The sequence below is a fragment of the Delphinapterus leucas genome, chromosome 5 (genome assembly GCF_059928025.1).
Source record: "Delphinapterus leucas isolate spDelLeu-1000000601 "Yukka" chromosome 5, BTC_Dleu_Yukka2, whole genome shotgun sequence".
NCBI classification, from domain to species: Eukaryota; Metazoa; Chordata; class Mammalia; order Artiodactyla; family Monodontidae; genus Delphinapterus; species Delphinapterus leucas.
Genome location: NC_143133.1, coordinates 134,429,287 through 134,445,266, shown reverse-complemented (window position 1 = coordinate 134,445,266; position 15,980 = coordinate 134,429,287). Strand labels below are relative to the sequence as shown.

Sequence of the window (15,980 nt, the reverse complement as noted above, 5' to 3'; positions counted from 1 at the left end):
AGCTGCTGGAAACAACCAGCCTCCTTCGGGGGCTCTGTCTGTCTGTGAGTCCAGTCTTCCCGTTGTAGATGTTGGAGCATCTTCAGGAGAAGGGTCCTTGTGGGGAGCGTTTACAGGATAGATGGCCCTGGGTTTGGGTCCTGGAAGAACCCGGAGGCTTTGGCTCGGAGAGTTAGGCACACAGGGTGTTTTAGGGGGCGCAGTCGGGGTGGTGGAAGGGACCCAGGAGCTGGAAAAGAAACTGATCCGTGGAAGAAAGAGTGCCTTATGTTTGCTTGAAAGCTAATGATTTCATAGATTTCACTTCCCAACTGTTGCACTAATTTGTTCTAGAGCTTATCGTTCCCGAGGGGCTCTGCAGTGAGTTTGCTTTGGAAGGCTTAATCGCCTGCAGCTTCCAGAGACTTGGCCCTGTTTGAGTAGGCGGGTGGGAGGCGACTGACTGTCTCAGATAAAATGATGATTTGCCAGATGTCATTGTGGCCGAAGTTATTTCTCTTGGCTTCGTGTTGTATAAATGCAGTGCAGTCGTCCGTGAGCTTAGCCATTCAGACGGGACAGTGAGTGCTTTTGGATGGGCGTGTAGAAAGTAGGATGCACCACATCTGTCTGAGCGGTACGGTTTCTCAGGGGGGCTTTCGCACGCTCGCAGCGAGCAGCCTTATCCACCTTCCTGGCGGGCAGAGTGAGTTTCACCATCACCATTTATTTCCAGTTGAGGAGACGGAGGCTCAGAGTCACATGGCCCCTGAGTGAGGGGGCCGGAGCCGGACACAGCCCTGGGCCCCCCAGACCGCGGTCCTTCCCCTCATGTGACACCCACCGACCGTGCTGGCCCTCGGGCTGCTGGGTCGCCTGGTCCCCAGCCTCGTCATGAGGAACTGAGTCGGGAGGAGCACGTCTGCTGATCAGAGCTCACACCCTTTCCCAGCTCTCTCTGCGTGTAACTGACTTCTGCCGACTCCCAAGCAGCCCCCTCAGTCCCTGTGGCTGCGACAGCTCTCAGAGCGCTTGGGGACTCTGGTGCATTTAATTAGCCAGTGATAAACTTAACATGAGAAGCTTTGCATTTTAGTTAGCTCTGTTACGGTGGCATTGCTGTTGCGGTTCTGTTAAACCAGACCGAAGAAGAACAGGCGAGAAGCATCTTCTGTCACTAACTTTACTCTTAACCTAACCTCTAGTCGGGTTCCTTGAATTACTCTCATTACCTTTATTCTGTTGTGTACGTCGACTATTCCATTGACTGGACTTGTAGCCGGCCAAGAATGGGAGGGCTGCCAGTAAGAAAGCTGTTGCAATAGTCCTGGTGGACCCGGGGCTCGGACGAGGTGTAGCCGGGGAGGTGATGCGGCTGCCCTGTCTCCGTGGTTGGGGGGTGAGGGGGGGACGTCAGGAGGGGGCCAGGAGCGCCACGTGTGCCACGTAAGGCTCCCTCCCTCCCTAGCTTCCATATCGCCAGTGGGGAGGGGAGAGCGGGCCTGGGTACCCTGGGTACTTCTAGGAAGACCCTCTCTCCCCCTCCCACCCCCCAGGACACGGACGGCCCCGTCACACCATCGCACACCTGCTTCGAGACTGTCCCCACACTCACTCCGCTTCCCTGTGTGTCGTCAGCATCCTGAACGGCGCCTGGCGCGTCAGCGTCCGAAAGGGTGAATGAATGGAGCCCTCGTCGTTAGAGAGCGCGTTTCCAAGGCAAGGTCACCAACTGTTCTGCAAAAGCAATGAGATTATCTTGATAAATTGTAGAAGAGCGTCAATGGCTTTTTTTTTTTTTTTTCATCTCATTTGGTGGTTCATTTCATTACAGCACGGTTTAATTGATAGCTCCTAGTAATTACAAAATTATCCCAATGGCTATAATAGTTAGAATAATAATAGTTGTTGGTGTGATACCATTAACAGTAATTTGATTGAATTCTTAGTTCCTCTGTGAGATAAATAGCTGTATCCCCATGTTATAAATGTTAAAAAAAAATTATAAATGCTTCAAAGCATTTTAAAAATGTTATAAATGTAAGAGAGAGTGGGCGGGGGGCAAGTCCTTTTCACAACAGAGTTATTCTCCAGGGAGATCAGAGACCAGTCCAGCGTGGGACACAGGCGTGTACTTTACCTGAATAGCACGAGGCCTGTGAGGGGCTCCAGAACGATGGGAGGGCTTACTGCAAGGGGGTCTGTGTGCTCAGCCAAGGGGGCTGGAGCTTCGGCTGTGGCCTGGGGGTGTGAGCTGCCGTGTCTCAATAGGGACAGCACCTTAGGACGTGCCTTTGCCCGTACAGCTCTGCGTTGTACCCTGAGCAATCCAGCAACTGCTTCAAAGCATCAACGGAAAAGTTTAATGATGTTCTAGCTACACGTTCACCGGAAGAGAGACAGACACAGACGGGGAGCCCCTTCCTAGGTATTTCTCAAAACTTAACTTCTCGTGAGTTACACAGTTTGGGTGAGAATTAAGGCAGTTTTGAAAGGAGAGATGGGACCCCTGAAAACTGGCCATCCCGCAGAGCTGCTTGAGGTCTAATAAGTCGAGTGAGGCGCTGTGCTGGACAGGACTTGACTCTTCCACCTGACTCTGTCACCGCGTGCCCCGGTCACATGCTTTGCAGAGGGTGATTCCCGGGCCGACGCCCCGGCCCTGGAGCTCAGCCCCGAACCTCTTCCCCGACCCGGCCCACTGACACTTTGCTCAGGTCCACACGCTAGTGGCAGCCTGGCCCGGAGTCAGAGTTAAACTTTAAAAGTTGTGTAATCTGTTGTCACCAGTGTGTTTCTAACTTCTGGAAGCCTTAAAAGTAATCCTTGTTGTCGTTAATTTCTGAGAAACGGGGGTGGGGGGGGGGCCGGGCCAGGCTGTAAAAGTCATAGGGAGGGAGGGTTGTAGATCGAGGTCTGATACTGGACCTAAAAAAGTGACGGAAGCCTGTCTCTGAATTGCCGGTTATCAGGCTGACTCCAGGAAGAGTGAATCACTTCACTGCGATGGCAAAACAAGCAGTGCTCCTTCTCGCGGGTGGAGAGTGTCACCCCAGAGAGCCTCTGACCCGGCCCTAGCGAGCCTGGCTGCCGTCTCCCTTGCTGTTAAGGTTGAGGTACAAAGCAGTTAGAGCCCCAGTTTCACTGCGAGCCTCCTCAGAGCCACCTGTTCACTTAACAAGCTTGGGGACCTCCTGGGGTCTCACCTTTCCTTTCCTTGTGTGCAGCTTAAAAATCCTCTCGTTGGGGCTTCCCTGGTGGCGCCGTGGTTGAGAGTCCGCCTGCCGATGCAGGGGACGCGGGTTCGTGCCCCGGTCCGGGAGGATCCCACATGCCGCGGAGCGGCTGGGCCCGTGAGCCATGTCCGCTGAGCCTGTGCTCCGCAGCGGGAGAGGCCGCAGCAGTGAGAGGCCCGCGTACCGCAAAAAAAAAAACAAAAAAGAAAAGAAATCGTCTCGCTGTTAATACACGTTGTGCTGCTGCTGGTACTAAGCTGAGTCTCCAAATAAAGGGAAATGGGGAGTTTTGTTTTCAGTTAGGTGTTTTAAAGGAGCCTACAGCTGCAGCTCTCTACCTTTGCTGGCTTATGTAAGTATTAATGATAGCAGTCACACGGAAGGAAAAGCTGTGTGACTAGTACAGCAGTCTCATAGCGCACGCGCTTTGCTTTTCCTTCCAGCCATCTGAGATTGTTTTGACTCTGACAATTTCCTTACAATAAAACCCTCAGAATTGTTATAGAACAGAGAAGTGAAGTGATCATTACTGGTTTGGCAGCAAGAGTTTAAAAACGTGAAGTCGTTTTCCCCATGGTTTGTAAGTAAGGCATAGCTGTTGTTGAAAAATGGAAAATGGAGAATTGTAACGGGAAAAGCATTCTGAGTCTCGCTGCGCACAGCCATTCTGAAGTTTCTTTTTGGTTCCTTTTTCTGCATTTGGTTTTCTGAACTCACGCTAGTTATCAGAGTGCCTCCACCATTTTGTGTTGTATCCGGTTCTTTTTATTCGGCTTTGTAACATCAGAATTTTTCTGTGTTTCACAGATTTCATGAAGGTGTCACACATGCATTCATTCTTTCAGTGGCTGAGAGGCTTTTCCATGCTGGGTGCTGCGTGCTCTGTCCTCAGAGTCCGGGGGTGCGGGAGTGGGAATAATCTGGATCGTGATCGGGACTGCACAGGGCTGTGAACTTTCAAGTAACTTTGATCTGAATCTGAAAGCTCAGTTCTCTCTCAGCTGCTTCCTCATTTTAAATCAAAGCAGTCATATTGGTTGATTTTATTGTCTATTCCATCTAACTTGGTATGGATCAAAGTCCCTCCGTTTAGGAGTCCGAGCCTCAGCTGGGTAGGTCGGGAGAGGAGGGCAGAGCAGTGCCCGGGAGGGCTGCTCCTGCGCGGGGACTGTTCTCGGGGCAGGGTTCATTGCCGGCGAGGTGTCCCACGAGAGACTTGGTCACCGCAGTGCACAGACTGGGACTGAGTGAGTGAGAATCTGGACGTGTCGGGGCCGGGGTCAGAGCTGGAGGAGAGAGACTCGGACATGACTGTCGAGCCAGGGACATTCAGCCTCCTCCTGGATGGAGGAGGGGACATCCGCCCCTGAGGACCGAGGACTGAGGCCGGCTGGGGGGAGGCATGGCTCCCCTGTCACTGGCAAGGGTGCCCCGGGTCCCGGCTTGCCCGGCCCATGGCGGTTGGCGCCTTGGCCCGTCTGCTGCAGAAATCAGTGCCGCTCACTCCCTGTGACCGGCGAGCCAGCGGGTCGTCACTGCCCGCGTGGCTGGCTGCGCGCTGCCGGGCTTCCCGAGTGCGAGCTCGTCTGGTGGGCTTCGGCAGGTCCGGTGGGCGCTGCCCACTGACTGCTGTCCTGAGGGTGGGCCGAGGCTCAAGCAGCCACGTCCTGGCAGACATGGTCTTCGTCCCGCATCTGTCTGCAAGCCCGTTCCCCGAAAGCATGCTGCCTCCCCCTGCCTGAGTCCATAGCTCTAGCCCAGCAGGAGGCCTTCTTTTTTCAGATTTGATACTTTTATTAAATTTAATTAACTTATTTCATTGAAGTGTCGGTGATTTACAATGTTGTGTTAGTCTCAGGTGTACAGCAAAGTGATTCACTTATACACACGTATATGTGTTCATTTTCAGATTCTTTTCCCTTATAGGTCATTAGAAAATATTGACTGTAGTTCCCTCTGCTATTCAGTAGGTCCTCGTTGTTTATTTTATATGTAGTAATGTGTATCTGTTAACCCCAAACTCTAAATTTATCCCTCCCCCTTCCCCCTTTGGTAACCATAAGTTTGTCCTCTATGTCTGTGAGTCTGTTTCTGTTTCGTAGACAAGTTCGTTTGTGTCATATTTTAGATTCCACATATAAGTGATATCATATAATATTTGTCTTTGTCTGATTTACTTCACTTTGTATGATAATCTCTAGGTCCATCCATGTCGCTGCAAATGGCATTATTTCATTCTTTTTTATGGCTGAGTATTATTCCATTGTATATATGTGTACCACATCTTCTTCATCCATTCATCTGTTGATGGACACTTAGGGTGCTTCCATGTCCTGGCTATTGTAAACAGTGCTGCAATGAACATTGGGGCGCATGGATCTTTTCGAATGCGGTTTTCTCCGGATATATAAGCCCAGGAGTGGGATTGCTGGATCATACGGTAGCTCTATTTTTAGTTTTTTAAGGAGCCTCCATACTGTTCTCCGTAGTGACCGCACCAGTGTACATTCCCACCGGCAGTGCAAGAGGGTTCCCTTTTCTCTACCCGCCCTGCAGCACTTCTCGTTTGTAGGTTTCTGAAGATGCCCGTTGTGACCGGTGCCAAGCGGTACCTCATGGTGGTTTTGATTCGCATCTCTCCGATGATTAGTGACGCTGAGCGTCCTTTCGTGTGTTTGTTGGAGGCGTGTTTTTAACTTCATACTGAGCGAGAATATACAGACAGGAAATGTACGTACTCTGCTGCCTGCATGCTCACAGCAGCAGCGCCCAGATCAAGAAAGAGTTTACGAGCGTCCTCTAACTTCCTTGGTGTCTCCTGCTGGGGACCGCGCTTCGAGAGCCACTGGTAGGAGGGCTTGCTCTCAGTCATTCCTGGGTGTGGGAAAGGCATTAGGGAGGGAGGGGATGAGCCCGTCAGAGGGTCCGCTGCCACGGCTGTGGGTCCTAAACCCTGCCCGCCACCCCTCCTCTCCGTTTATGCTTCCCTTCTTTTCATCAAGGTAGGGTGAAGAGGCAGAGGGAGAGTCATTAGATAGGACTGATGAGACTGGACTTTTGGGGGCACTGTGTTACGGCCTTCATTTTTTCTCTCTGCAAACCCACGTCTCAGCTGTGGCTTTTGAGTTGATTTTTCTTTACACACAGTGATCACTGTTTTTTGTCACCTGAAGGGTGACACTTTAATTCTCCCAACTCTGAGTCAGGGATGGGGATGGAGTCGTCCTTAGCCACCACGTCTTGGGGGCTGGAGGTGTCCCCGGAGCGCCACGCTGGAAGGACTGGAGAGAGGTCCTGGCTTGGACCAGGACCTTGAGTGCCAGGAACCTTCCTCGTGTGGTCTAAGTGGCACTTCTGCTCTTCTCTGGGACCACTGGGTCCAGTCCTGGGCTGTGAGGTTGGAAGCGCGGCAGATGCAGCTCACAGACCTGAACCAGGAGCCTGCCTTCTGCGCACCTGGCCCGTGGGTTCACGCTGCCACGCTGCTCCATCCTCCCTTCCAGCCTGTGACACAGCTCGCCCGTCGGGGCGGTGTCCGTGAGGGCGGCAGCTGCTCCAGCCAGCGTGCAGAGCTGCGGGTGGGCTGCCGGGGCCAGCGGGTGACCGGGGACCCTTCTCCCAGCGTGTGAGCCTGGCTGAGCCGTGTGGGGAGATGGAGAGCTTGACCGTGAGGAGGGGCCGCGATGAATGGTCGCGTGCATGTTACCCTCTGTGGAAGAGCAGGGGATCCAGCGTGGTAACGAGCGATGGAGCCCGTAGGAGAGGATTCCGTTTTGGGAAAGAGAAGAAGGAGGTCATGGGAGGCGGGGTTACCTTTCTCTCACCTACTCCACGCACTGCTCTCGTGTCTCAGGAGAGTCGATATGACAGTATCATTATTACTTGTCTTTCCATTTACTGAAGAAATTTTAAAGCTCCCATTTAAATGTAAAGAAGTTTAGAGCCATATTGTGGCATCCCCTTTGAGTACAGTGGTAGTGGTTTTGATGTACATCTCTACTCTATTACATACAATCAGATTTTGGACTGTGGAATTAGGGTTCTTAAGGGGGAAACATTAAATGGAAACGTTAAATGGTAAAATAGCACGAGTCACGTTGATTGGAGTGAACGCGAGATGTTAAAGCTTCTAAAGGAACTCTTGCTGCGCTGAGTAAGAGAGGGAGAGGGAGAGTTTGAGTGCAAGCGGCGCCCTCTGGTCAGAATACACTGTCAGGGGGCAGGCAGCTTTCTGTGGCTGGATTCATGCCCTAGTTTTAATGTGTAAATACTCAGTGGTGCTAACCCAATTAAAAGGTCATGTGTGAGACCTGCACAGAGGGAACTGGTCTTGAGACCCAGTTTTTATCCTCAAAGAATGTATGATCTGGGTAGCATCTTAAGATGCATACACTTCTCTACTGCCAAGCAGTTATGTGTTAAGTGTTAAAAGTGTGTTTTTGGAAGATCACGGCAGAATTCAAGCCTGGGACGTCTTCACGGGGAAGCTGGGATGTTCACTGGGGAAGTGGTTCTCCAGCAGGTGCTTCCCAGGCCAGGAGCGGCAGCTCCTGGGAACTAGTTAGAACCGCATTCTCAGATTCCACCCCGGATCTGCTGAATTGGAAACCGGGGGTGGGGTTGGCCCATCACTGGGCATTTAGGAGCCTGTGAAGTTTGAGCACCACCTACGAGGGAAATGGAGGCTCAAGCTGTGCTGGCTGAAGTTAGGGAGAAACACTGATGAAGAAAGGAAAAGCACCGGTCGCTGAAACACAGCTTAAGTCTCGATACAAAGACTACGGGGCACCATCCTGATTCCTTCTGTTGCTCATCCTGGCATGTTAGTTGAAGGCTGAATTTGGGTCAGAGTTTCCCATGCCAGTCAGCTCAGTTTCTGTTTAAGGGGTTCTTTCCCAATGCAGTTCCATCCTTATTTCATCCAAATGTCCTTTGTAACCACGTTGTCATTTTCTTATAATTCTTGTCGTTTAAAAGTGTTCACATCAGGGCTTCCCTGGTGGCGCAGTGGTTGAGAGTTCGCCTGCCGATGCAGGGGACACGGGTTCGTGCCCCGGTCCGGGAGGATCCCACGTGCCGTGGAGCGGCTGGGCCCGTGAGCCATGGTCGCTGAGCCTGCGCGTCCGGAGCCTGTGCTCCGCAACGGGAGAGGCCATGGCAGTGAGAGGCCCGCGTACCGCAAAAAAAAAAAAAAAAAAAAGTGTTCGCATCGTCTGGATAGGGGATACAATTGCATTTTTATAACAGTGTTTGAAGCCTTGGGAAGATGTAAAATGTTAGAATGATTGAACGGCTTTGCAGCTAACTGCTAGGAAGGTGTATGTCCAGAATACATATTTAGAAAGGGTTTATGTCCTTTCATCAGGGCCTGGATAAATAAGTTTTAGAGACTGAAGTTTTAAAAGTGAATTTGTTTTTTTACACATAGAAAGTGGGATGTGTTCCCCCAGTGTTTCCTCTACATATTTTATAGAATCTAGCTACTTGGGCATTTTTAAAGGCCCTGCCCCCATCCGCATGGAACGATGCTTTCATTTCTGCCGTGATTTTAGACAAGGCAAGCCAGGCCCTGGTGAGTTGGAGGCATCCGCCTGGGACCTTGCTTGGGCCTCCTGTCAGGTGGGCGTGATGGTGCAGGGGGTTCCTTCTGACCTTTGCTTGCTGGGCTGCCTGGGCCGAGGTGGACAGGTTAGAGCTGCTGAGGTGCTCTCTGTTCCTCTTGTAAAAAAGCGAGAGTGGTTTTCCAGACAGTTCAGAGGAAGAAAAGAGGAACCCGTGAGCTCACCGTGGCCGCTGAAATTAAGCCGTGAGCTCCAAATGTGTTCCCTCCCTGGAGAAATGGATTCACTTTCTCCTAACCTGGTCCTGTCTGTCATTTGAGCCTGTGCCGCAGAGGAGCTGGTCACCATCGTAGGTGTGTTGCAGTCTTTCTCTCTCAGAGGAGGGTGTAGTTAAGATCTTCTGTGGGTTTGTTACAGAGGAACTTTAGGGTCACATGTACAATAAAGTCTTCAGGTAACTGAGACTTCTGCCACAAGACCGTTAGACCTCGTCACGCTTGCAGAGTGAAATATATGTGGCTGCCATGTGTTGATGCACTTAAAAGCCCTCTGAAGCCTGTCGATGAAAAATTAATCAACAGTCGATCTACGAAAGAAATAGAAAATTTTATTCGAGCCAACCTGAGGATTATAACCCGGGAGACGGTCTCTCAGAAAGCTGTGAGGACCGCCCCGCCCGTCAGAGGTCACGGCACAGTTAGATACATTTGTGAGACAAAGGGTTACACGTGGGCTGACGTATAGACAGTTTACACAACCCAGATCTGCACAAAGAGTTAGTAGAGCGCCATCCAGACCCCGCACAGGATTAAGAAGGAATGTAGTCTCCTAAGGAGGTGTGGTCAGTGCAGACACACGGCACTTGCTGGCGGGGAGCAAGGAGGCCCACACGGGCAGAGGAACATTTTATGTTTAAATTTTTCTCGTCTTGCCATGAAGTATGGATTTTATTTCCTCAAACTAAAGACCCAGCTGAGGGCTCATCAGATTTTAGGGCTCTGCTAATATTTTCTTCAGCCAGATTCCAGGATGACAAGAGGAAAACAAGTTGGGACAGACCCTTGTAGTTTTTTGTATCAAGACTTGACCTGTGTTTTAAGGACCAGTGCTTTTTATTTCTTCTAAAAGAGAAAATTATTTTTTCCATGAATTCACAATACTATGGAAAAATCATATTGATATGTATGATATATCGATATGTCATATAAAATGTGTAAAATATAAATGTGTATCATAAAATAGTATATATATCACAACATATAACAAAAATGTAAAATATGTATTATAAAAATCATATGGAAATATGTAATATATCATAAATGCACAGAATATAAGTATCATATAAAATATATTTCTTAAAATATAACAAAAATATAAAATATGTGTCATATAAAATATTGAAGTATGTGATATATCAGTATATATCAATATATCACAGATACATCATATTGATATATGATACCATAGTATTATTCTCATTTTACAGATGAAGTATATTCATGTCAGAAGTCAAAACTGAACTGCTTTTGTTCTTGGGTTCTGCTAGTTCAGGGCTCTCTCAGCTTGAATATGCTTAAGAATTAAGAATCCAGTGCAAGAGTTGTGAGGGTTTATGGCTTCTCAGCTTATTATTGCTTTTCTTGCATAAATAAATTAAATTCTATACTGGTATTAAAGCCAGAATGCGTCCCTGCCCACCCGCCCCCATGTCGCCCCCTGTGCATTAAGCCCTACGTCCGTCTGCTGAGGGTAACCATCTCTCTCCCTTGCTCTGGGGCGTTTTGCAAGGTTGCAGAGTAGGACCTGTCAGCTGACACTTGGTCACAGGAGAGCCATTCACAGGGTGGTGGCCAGTGTCAGAACAACCTTGCAGCTGAAGGCGAGTCACTGCATTTCTCTCACAGCCCTGTGAGCCCTGTGAGCCATATTCAGAGGTCTTGTGATGAATTAATTGGCTACGACGTCATCCCCAGCAGGGCCACAGATGGAGTGAGTCAGTCCGAGCTGCTCAGCCGGTTGAGTGTTTTTGTCTTTTGTAACCGGAGCACAAACCCAGGAACAGAAGTAGGAAGTGGGACTTGGACTTGTCAGATTGTAATGGCTTTGCTGAGAGCATGTTTTACAGTGTGAGGGATGCGTCTGACTTCCCAAATCATCGGAGGGCTTAATTTACCTAATAAGCGAATGTTCCTGTTTTGTTTCTGTTTTTTTGTAACTTCTGGAAGAGGAAATTAGTAGGCTGCAGCCGGGGAGCTCGTGTCACCTCCCGCATCTGTACGGGGAGTGCAGGGATCATTTAGCACAGCTGGTCACTGAGGAAATCCTCCAACAACGGGACCTTCCAGGTCCACGCGGAGAGTCAGGACCACCCAGAAGAGGACTGGCCTGCCGAGGAGATGTGTGGCTGCTCAGCCAGGACCACAGCCCGGCCGGGGGGCCGGCGGGACGCGGCCAGGGGTGTGAGCGATGGGCAGACGCACGGGACACTTGCGCGCTCGAGGATTTGGAAGTGCGCCGGGGTGGGAAGGGTCACCGATCCCCCGGAGCTCGACAACAGGTTTGAAACTTCAGTTCTATCTCAGAATCTCAGAGAAATATTTCTGTAATTCACTGGGCACCAGGGAGATAAAAGCGTGTTGATGGGAAACTTGAGTTTGCAGACAGGCACGGGGTGGCTGGTAGGTGTGCAGACACGTCCTCCCTTTACGGAAAAAGTGGAGGATGGGCACTTCCTAGTGGCTGTTTGGATTCTGCTGCCCTGTGCTTCCTCCTGACCCTTCCTTTGCCCCTGCTGGAGCCACCTGCAAGCAGTGGTGCCGCCTGTCCTGTGTGGAAGCTTGAGCAGTGGTCCCACTGGGGCTGTCGGGGAAAGAAGGTACGGCCCCGAAGGATCAGCACGCTGACAGATGGGGCGCGGGGCCAGGGGCCTCACTTCTCAGTCTGGACGGTGTGTGGAGGGCTGGGCGTCTCCAGCTGGAGGTGGGTGGTGACGGAGAGCCCGGGCTTCCTCTTCTGGAAAATCCTTTCCACCGGCAGGAAGGAAGGCGCCGGGATGAACCGGGGCTCCTAATGCAGCCCATCAAAGGAATAGCATTGTTCTGGCTGTATTCTTTGTTTTTCCTGATGTGCAAATAGTGGTTTATTCCAAACTCCTGCTAATTCTGTGGTACATATCTCTCAATTACTTCACCGTAAATTTAATAATACCTTTTTGGGGAAGAAAAACATGTTTTTTATCTTTGGTAATCAGTAATTACATACTTTTTTTTTTGCCCATATAACTTATTTATTTATTTTGGTTTTCATTCTGTACTTTTGTTGATTTTTTAAATTATTTTTTATACAGCAGGTTCTTGTTAGTTATCCATTTTAATACATATTAGTGTATACATGTCAATCCCAATCTCCCAGGTCATCCCACCACCACCCCCCAGCCGCTCTCCCCCCTTGATGTCCATACGTTTGTTCTGTACATCTGTGTCTCTATTTCTGCCCTGCAAACCCGTTCATCTGTACCATTTTTCTAGGTTCCACATATGTGAGTTAATATACGATATTTGTTTTTCTCCTTCTGACTTACTTCACTCTGTGTGACAGTCTCTAGGTCCATCCACGTCACTACAAATGACCCAATTTCGTTCCTTTTTTATGGCTGAGTAATATTCCATTGTATATATGTGCCACATCTTCTTTATCCATTCGTCTGTCAGTGGGCATTTAGGCTGCTTCCATGACTTGCTGTATTCTTTTGGGTTGATTATTTCATCCATTTTGGAAGAATTCATTCATTTTATTAGTAGTAGCTCTTAATTAAAACACTACTTGTAGAGAATTTTAGTGCATATCAGTGAAACAGAAAAGTCCTTTGGGAAGTGCATTTCATTCCAAAATTTTAGTTAGATAGACAGTGAGGAGGGCCAAAGAGTAAGCTCTGATTCTCGTGATTAGTGTAAGTTTCTAAATTCACTTAAATGTTTCTGCTTTTTTCCTTGTAGAAGTTTTCTCAAAATTACTATGACTCATAAACTGTTTATCCCATAAAGGTAGTTCTTGGTTGACAGATAATCAGCATATGATTTCTGTCATGTAAAAATTGTTGTATTTCTTCAATGGAAACTTAGTAAAATGGTATATAGTCCCCCGCAGGGTAGGCGCTCATAGATTGAAAATCCCGTGCTGTCCACGCAGTCACAGAGATTCGCCTGAGTGTTCAGATACGAGTTTCACTTGTGGCTGTCCGTGTCCGTTTCTCATCTAGAAAGGACGGCTGAGTGGCAGGAGGAGCCGGTGGTGGGTTGACACTCAGTCGTCTCGAGTCTTGATCTGGATCCGATCCTGATCCCAGCTCTGCTGCCCGGAGGCCGTGTAACCCTGGCGAGTCCCCTCCTTTTCTGGGTCTCACTCTCAACTGTTCAGCTGTGTAGCTGGTTCAGACTACTTCTGAAATTCTCTCCTTCTCTGAGATTGTACAGGGTAACGCCAGGACCTTCTGAACTTCCTATTCCTGTTATTCAGACAATTCTAGATTCCCCCAAGTAGGTATTTGGGGTTCCAGGGGTGGCACCCACATGAGAAGATGGCGACGTGCAGGGCCACACCAATTCTTACAGAACTTCTAAAGTTTTCGGTATGAACTTCTGCTTCTCACTTTCAGTGAATTTGCTGTTTGAGGCAGGATTTTAATCATTTTTATGTAAACAGTACTTTTAACTTAACAAGAAGTTTTCACATCCATTAGCTCCTTTCCTTAGTTTAATTTCCTTTAGATTTACTCCTCAGGTGCTGAGACGTTCTTAGACTTCTGTACAGTGGTGACGTATGTGTCATTTAGTTGGAATTCATCTCTCGTTGGACCAGTTGTCTTGGTCCCTTTCCCACTTTCTCTTCCCCTTTGTACAGTCTGGAAAAGGTGTGCGTTGTGTGCAGTACTGTGCTTGGTTTCCTGAGTTTCTCTAGGACTCGGGTCGGTCTCAGGATGGAGTGAATTGTCGTTAGGCGCTTGTGCCCCAAGGATCTGGCTCCAAGTGCTCACGAGTTGTCTGTGTGTCCAGGTCAGGTGGCAGCCAGCCAGGTGTGACTCCCAACACCTGCTTTGCTCTTGGGTTGCCTTAAATCCACAGTTTCGGGTGGTCGTCTACGCTGAGCTCGTTGATGAGCAGTTTCTCCTTTTTGCTTTTTCCTTCTCTCCTCATGATTTTCCACTTAGGCAAAGGTGAAGAGAAAGATTCCACAAACACGGTGGAGAGGTTCCAGGTACCTAACAGTGGCACGGTGTAAACCTGGCGCAGTGCAGGGCAGAGAGAGAAATGTTCGATCTTCCCACCGTGGTTCTTGTGGAATGAAACATTTCAGACCTGGGAACTCTGAACTACGATGCTGGGCTTCAAATGTAATTGCTTCCAATCTGCTTTCTTAAAGCTGCTAATAACTTGATTTTCCCAGCTTTCCCAGCAAGTTAGATACATCCATAGGGCTGCTTATATGCGGACTCTGGGAGGATTTGCCACGTTTATCCGTGAACTGCTGTTTCTCTGATGGCAGGAGAAAATTCGACACATCTTGGCCCTGAAAAGTGTACCCCACACATGCCGAGGAGGAACTGAAACAGCCCTTCAGAGTCAGTGGTGCCTGAAGTTTCACATCTTGACATTTAGATTCAGAAGAGATCCGTTGTACTGCTTTACGGGCACCAGGACGGAGGGAGCAGAAGTAATGAGTGTAGATCTCTGATTTATCTACGATTTGGATGAACTAATTTTATTGAACAAGGTAGAGGCTTCGCTTGTCTGTGGAAGGATCTTACGGAGAAGACAAATACAGAAACCGGGCTGTGTTTTCCCCAGTGCGTGCCTCACGGAGATATGCTGGCTGTGACTGCACCACTGTCTTTGTTTAGGGTACTTGGGGTGTTCTGAAGATTTTAGTAAAAGGCTACTAAAGGGAGGGTCAGGCAGGCTGGGGTGGCGAGGGGCGGGGGGTGTTCACTGTGCTTTCCACCTAGAAACACCGTGAAAACCTTCCTGCTTAGGAGATGGAGCTGCCGGACGGGTTGAGTGCAGGGCCTAGGCAGAGCCCCGCCCGGGCCAGCTGACGGCCCCGTGCTGGTGACCCACTCCACAGGGGGCTGCAGACGCGGGGGCGGGGGCGGGGGGGGGGACTCTCCCAGATGCCTGGGCATTGCCCCACAAGTTCCCTGCCCTCCCTGCCTGCCTTCCCTTTTCGCTGACTTCCTGTGCCACGAGGAGTTTTCTCTGACTCGTTAAGAGAGTCTGTTTCCACTGGTTGATGGATGGGATTTCGAGGTGTCATCTGAGGATGAGTGAATGGTTGCAGGAATGCAGTAGAAGTTGGTGTTGCTGCAGAGTCCTGCTGCTTGAGATTCAGAGAACATTCATCTTTGAGGCCGCATCTCTCAGGGATGAATCAGAGCAGCCTCCATACGGGGGCTGCTGCATCGAAGCTGCCAACTGGCTGACACTCTGTCTGGCTCTTATTCTGATAAGTATCGACGACAAGCAGGGTAAAGCCCTTGTTACTCGTCACCATAGAGAACTGTGTGGAGAGTGACAGTGTTCCAGGCAGAAGGCAGGTCCCTCCAGCTCTGGGGTCCACAGCCAGGCGCTGGGCGGCAGCCGAAGGCTTTTCCCCAAGCTCTGCTCGGCCGGGTGCACTGGCCACGACTCCTGGGTCTCCTGGTGAGTCCTGTTGTGAGTCAGGCTGAGGCTCAGCCTTATCGCTTTATTGTTACAGTAACAGAAGCTGATAACCGCTGAACAAGGGGAAGCAAGCCTCGTGGGAGTTGGTGAGAGCGATAACCCGTGACCCGCCTGATGTTGTCACTAGACTCCCAGCCAGAACTCACCAAGGGGGACCCAGCCGAGGGATTCCCGGCCATGCGCCTCCCCTTTATGGGATCCCGGGTTTACATGGAATGCTGGGCATCAGGGGTATGTCCATCCATCAGACATTTACATCTTGAAGGGTTTCCTCCTCCTCTTACTCTCTGACCTTTCTTAGTTTAGAAAGGTTAAAAATAACCCACAAAACACTACTCTCAGGTCTTTACAGAACAGATGTGAATTAAAATGCGGTCTTTTTTTTTTTTTTTTCTCACTATGACATTTTCTTTCACTTTCATGCCTCACCCTCCCCAAAGGCAAACAAAATAAAAAAATAAAAACCCGAAACCTTGGTAGAGCTAAGC

The 15,980-nt window shown here is 49.5% G+C and overlaps 1 protein-coding gene across 10 annotated transcripts in view; it reads left to right on the top strand.

Moving 5' to 3' along the window:
- Positions 1-15,980, top strand: part of FNIP2 (folliculin interacting protein 2) — a 126,154-nt gene that overhangs the window by 25,282 nt on the left and 84,892 nt on the right. For 2 of the 10 annotated variants that reach the window (XM_089911331.1, XM_022582252.2), the window contains exon 1: positions 10,177-11,333. The exons of 3 other annotated variants lie outside the window; for them this stretch is intronic. In XM_089911331.1, coding sequence (XP_089767457.1) covers positions 11,173-11,333 — 161 coding nt within the window. In that variant the 5' untranslated portion in view covers positions 10,177-11,172. Of the gene's footprint in view, positions 1-10,162; positions 11,334-15,980 lie in introns of those variants that run through there. 5 more of the 10 variants (XM_089911330.1, XM_089911332.1, XM_089911333.1 and 2 more) reach the window with 5 other exon arrangements.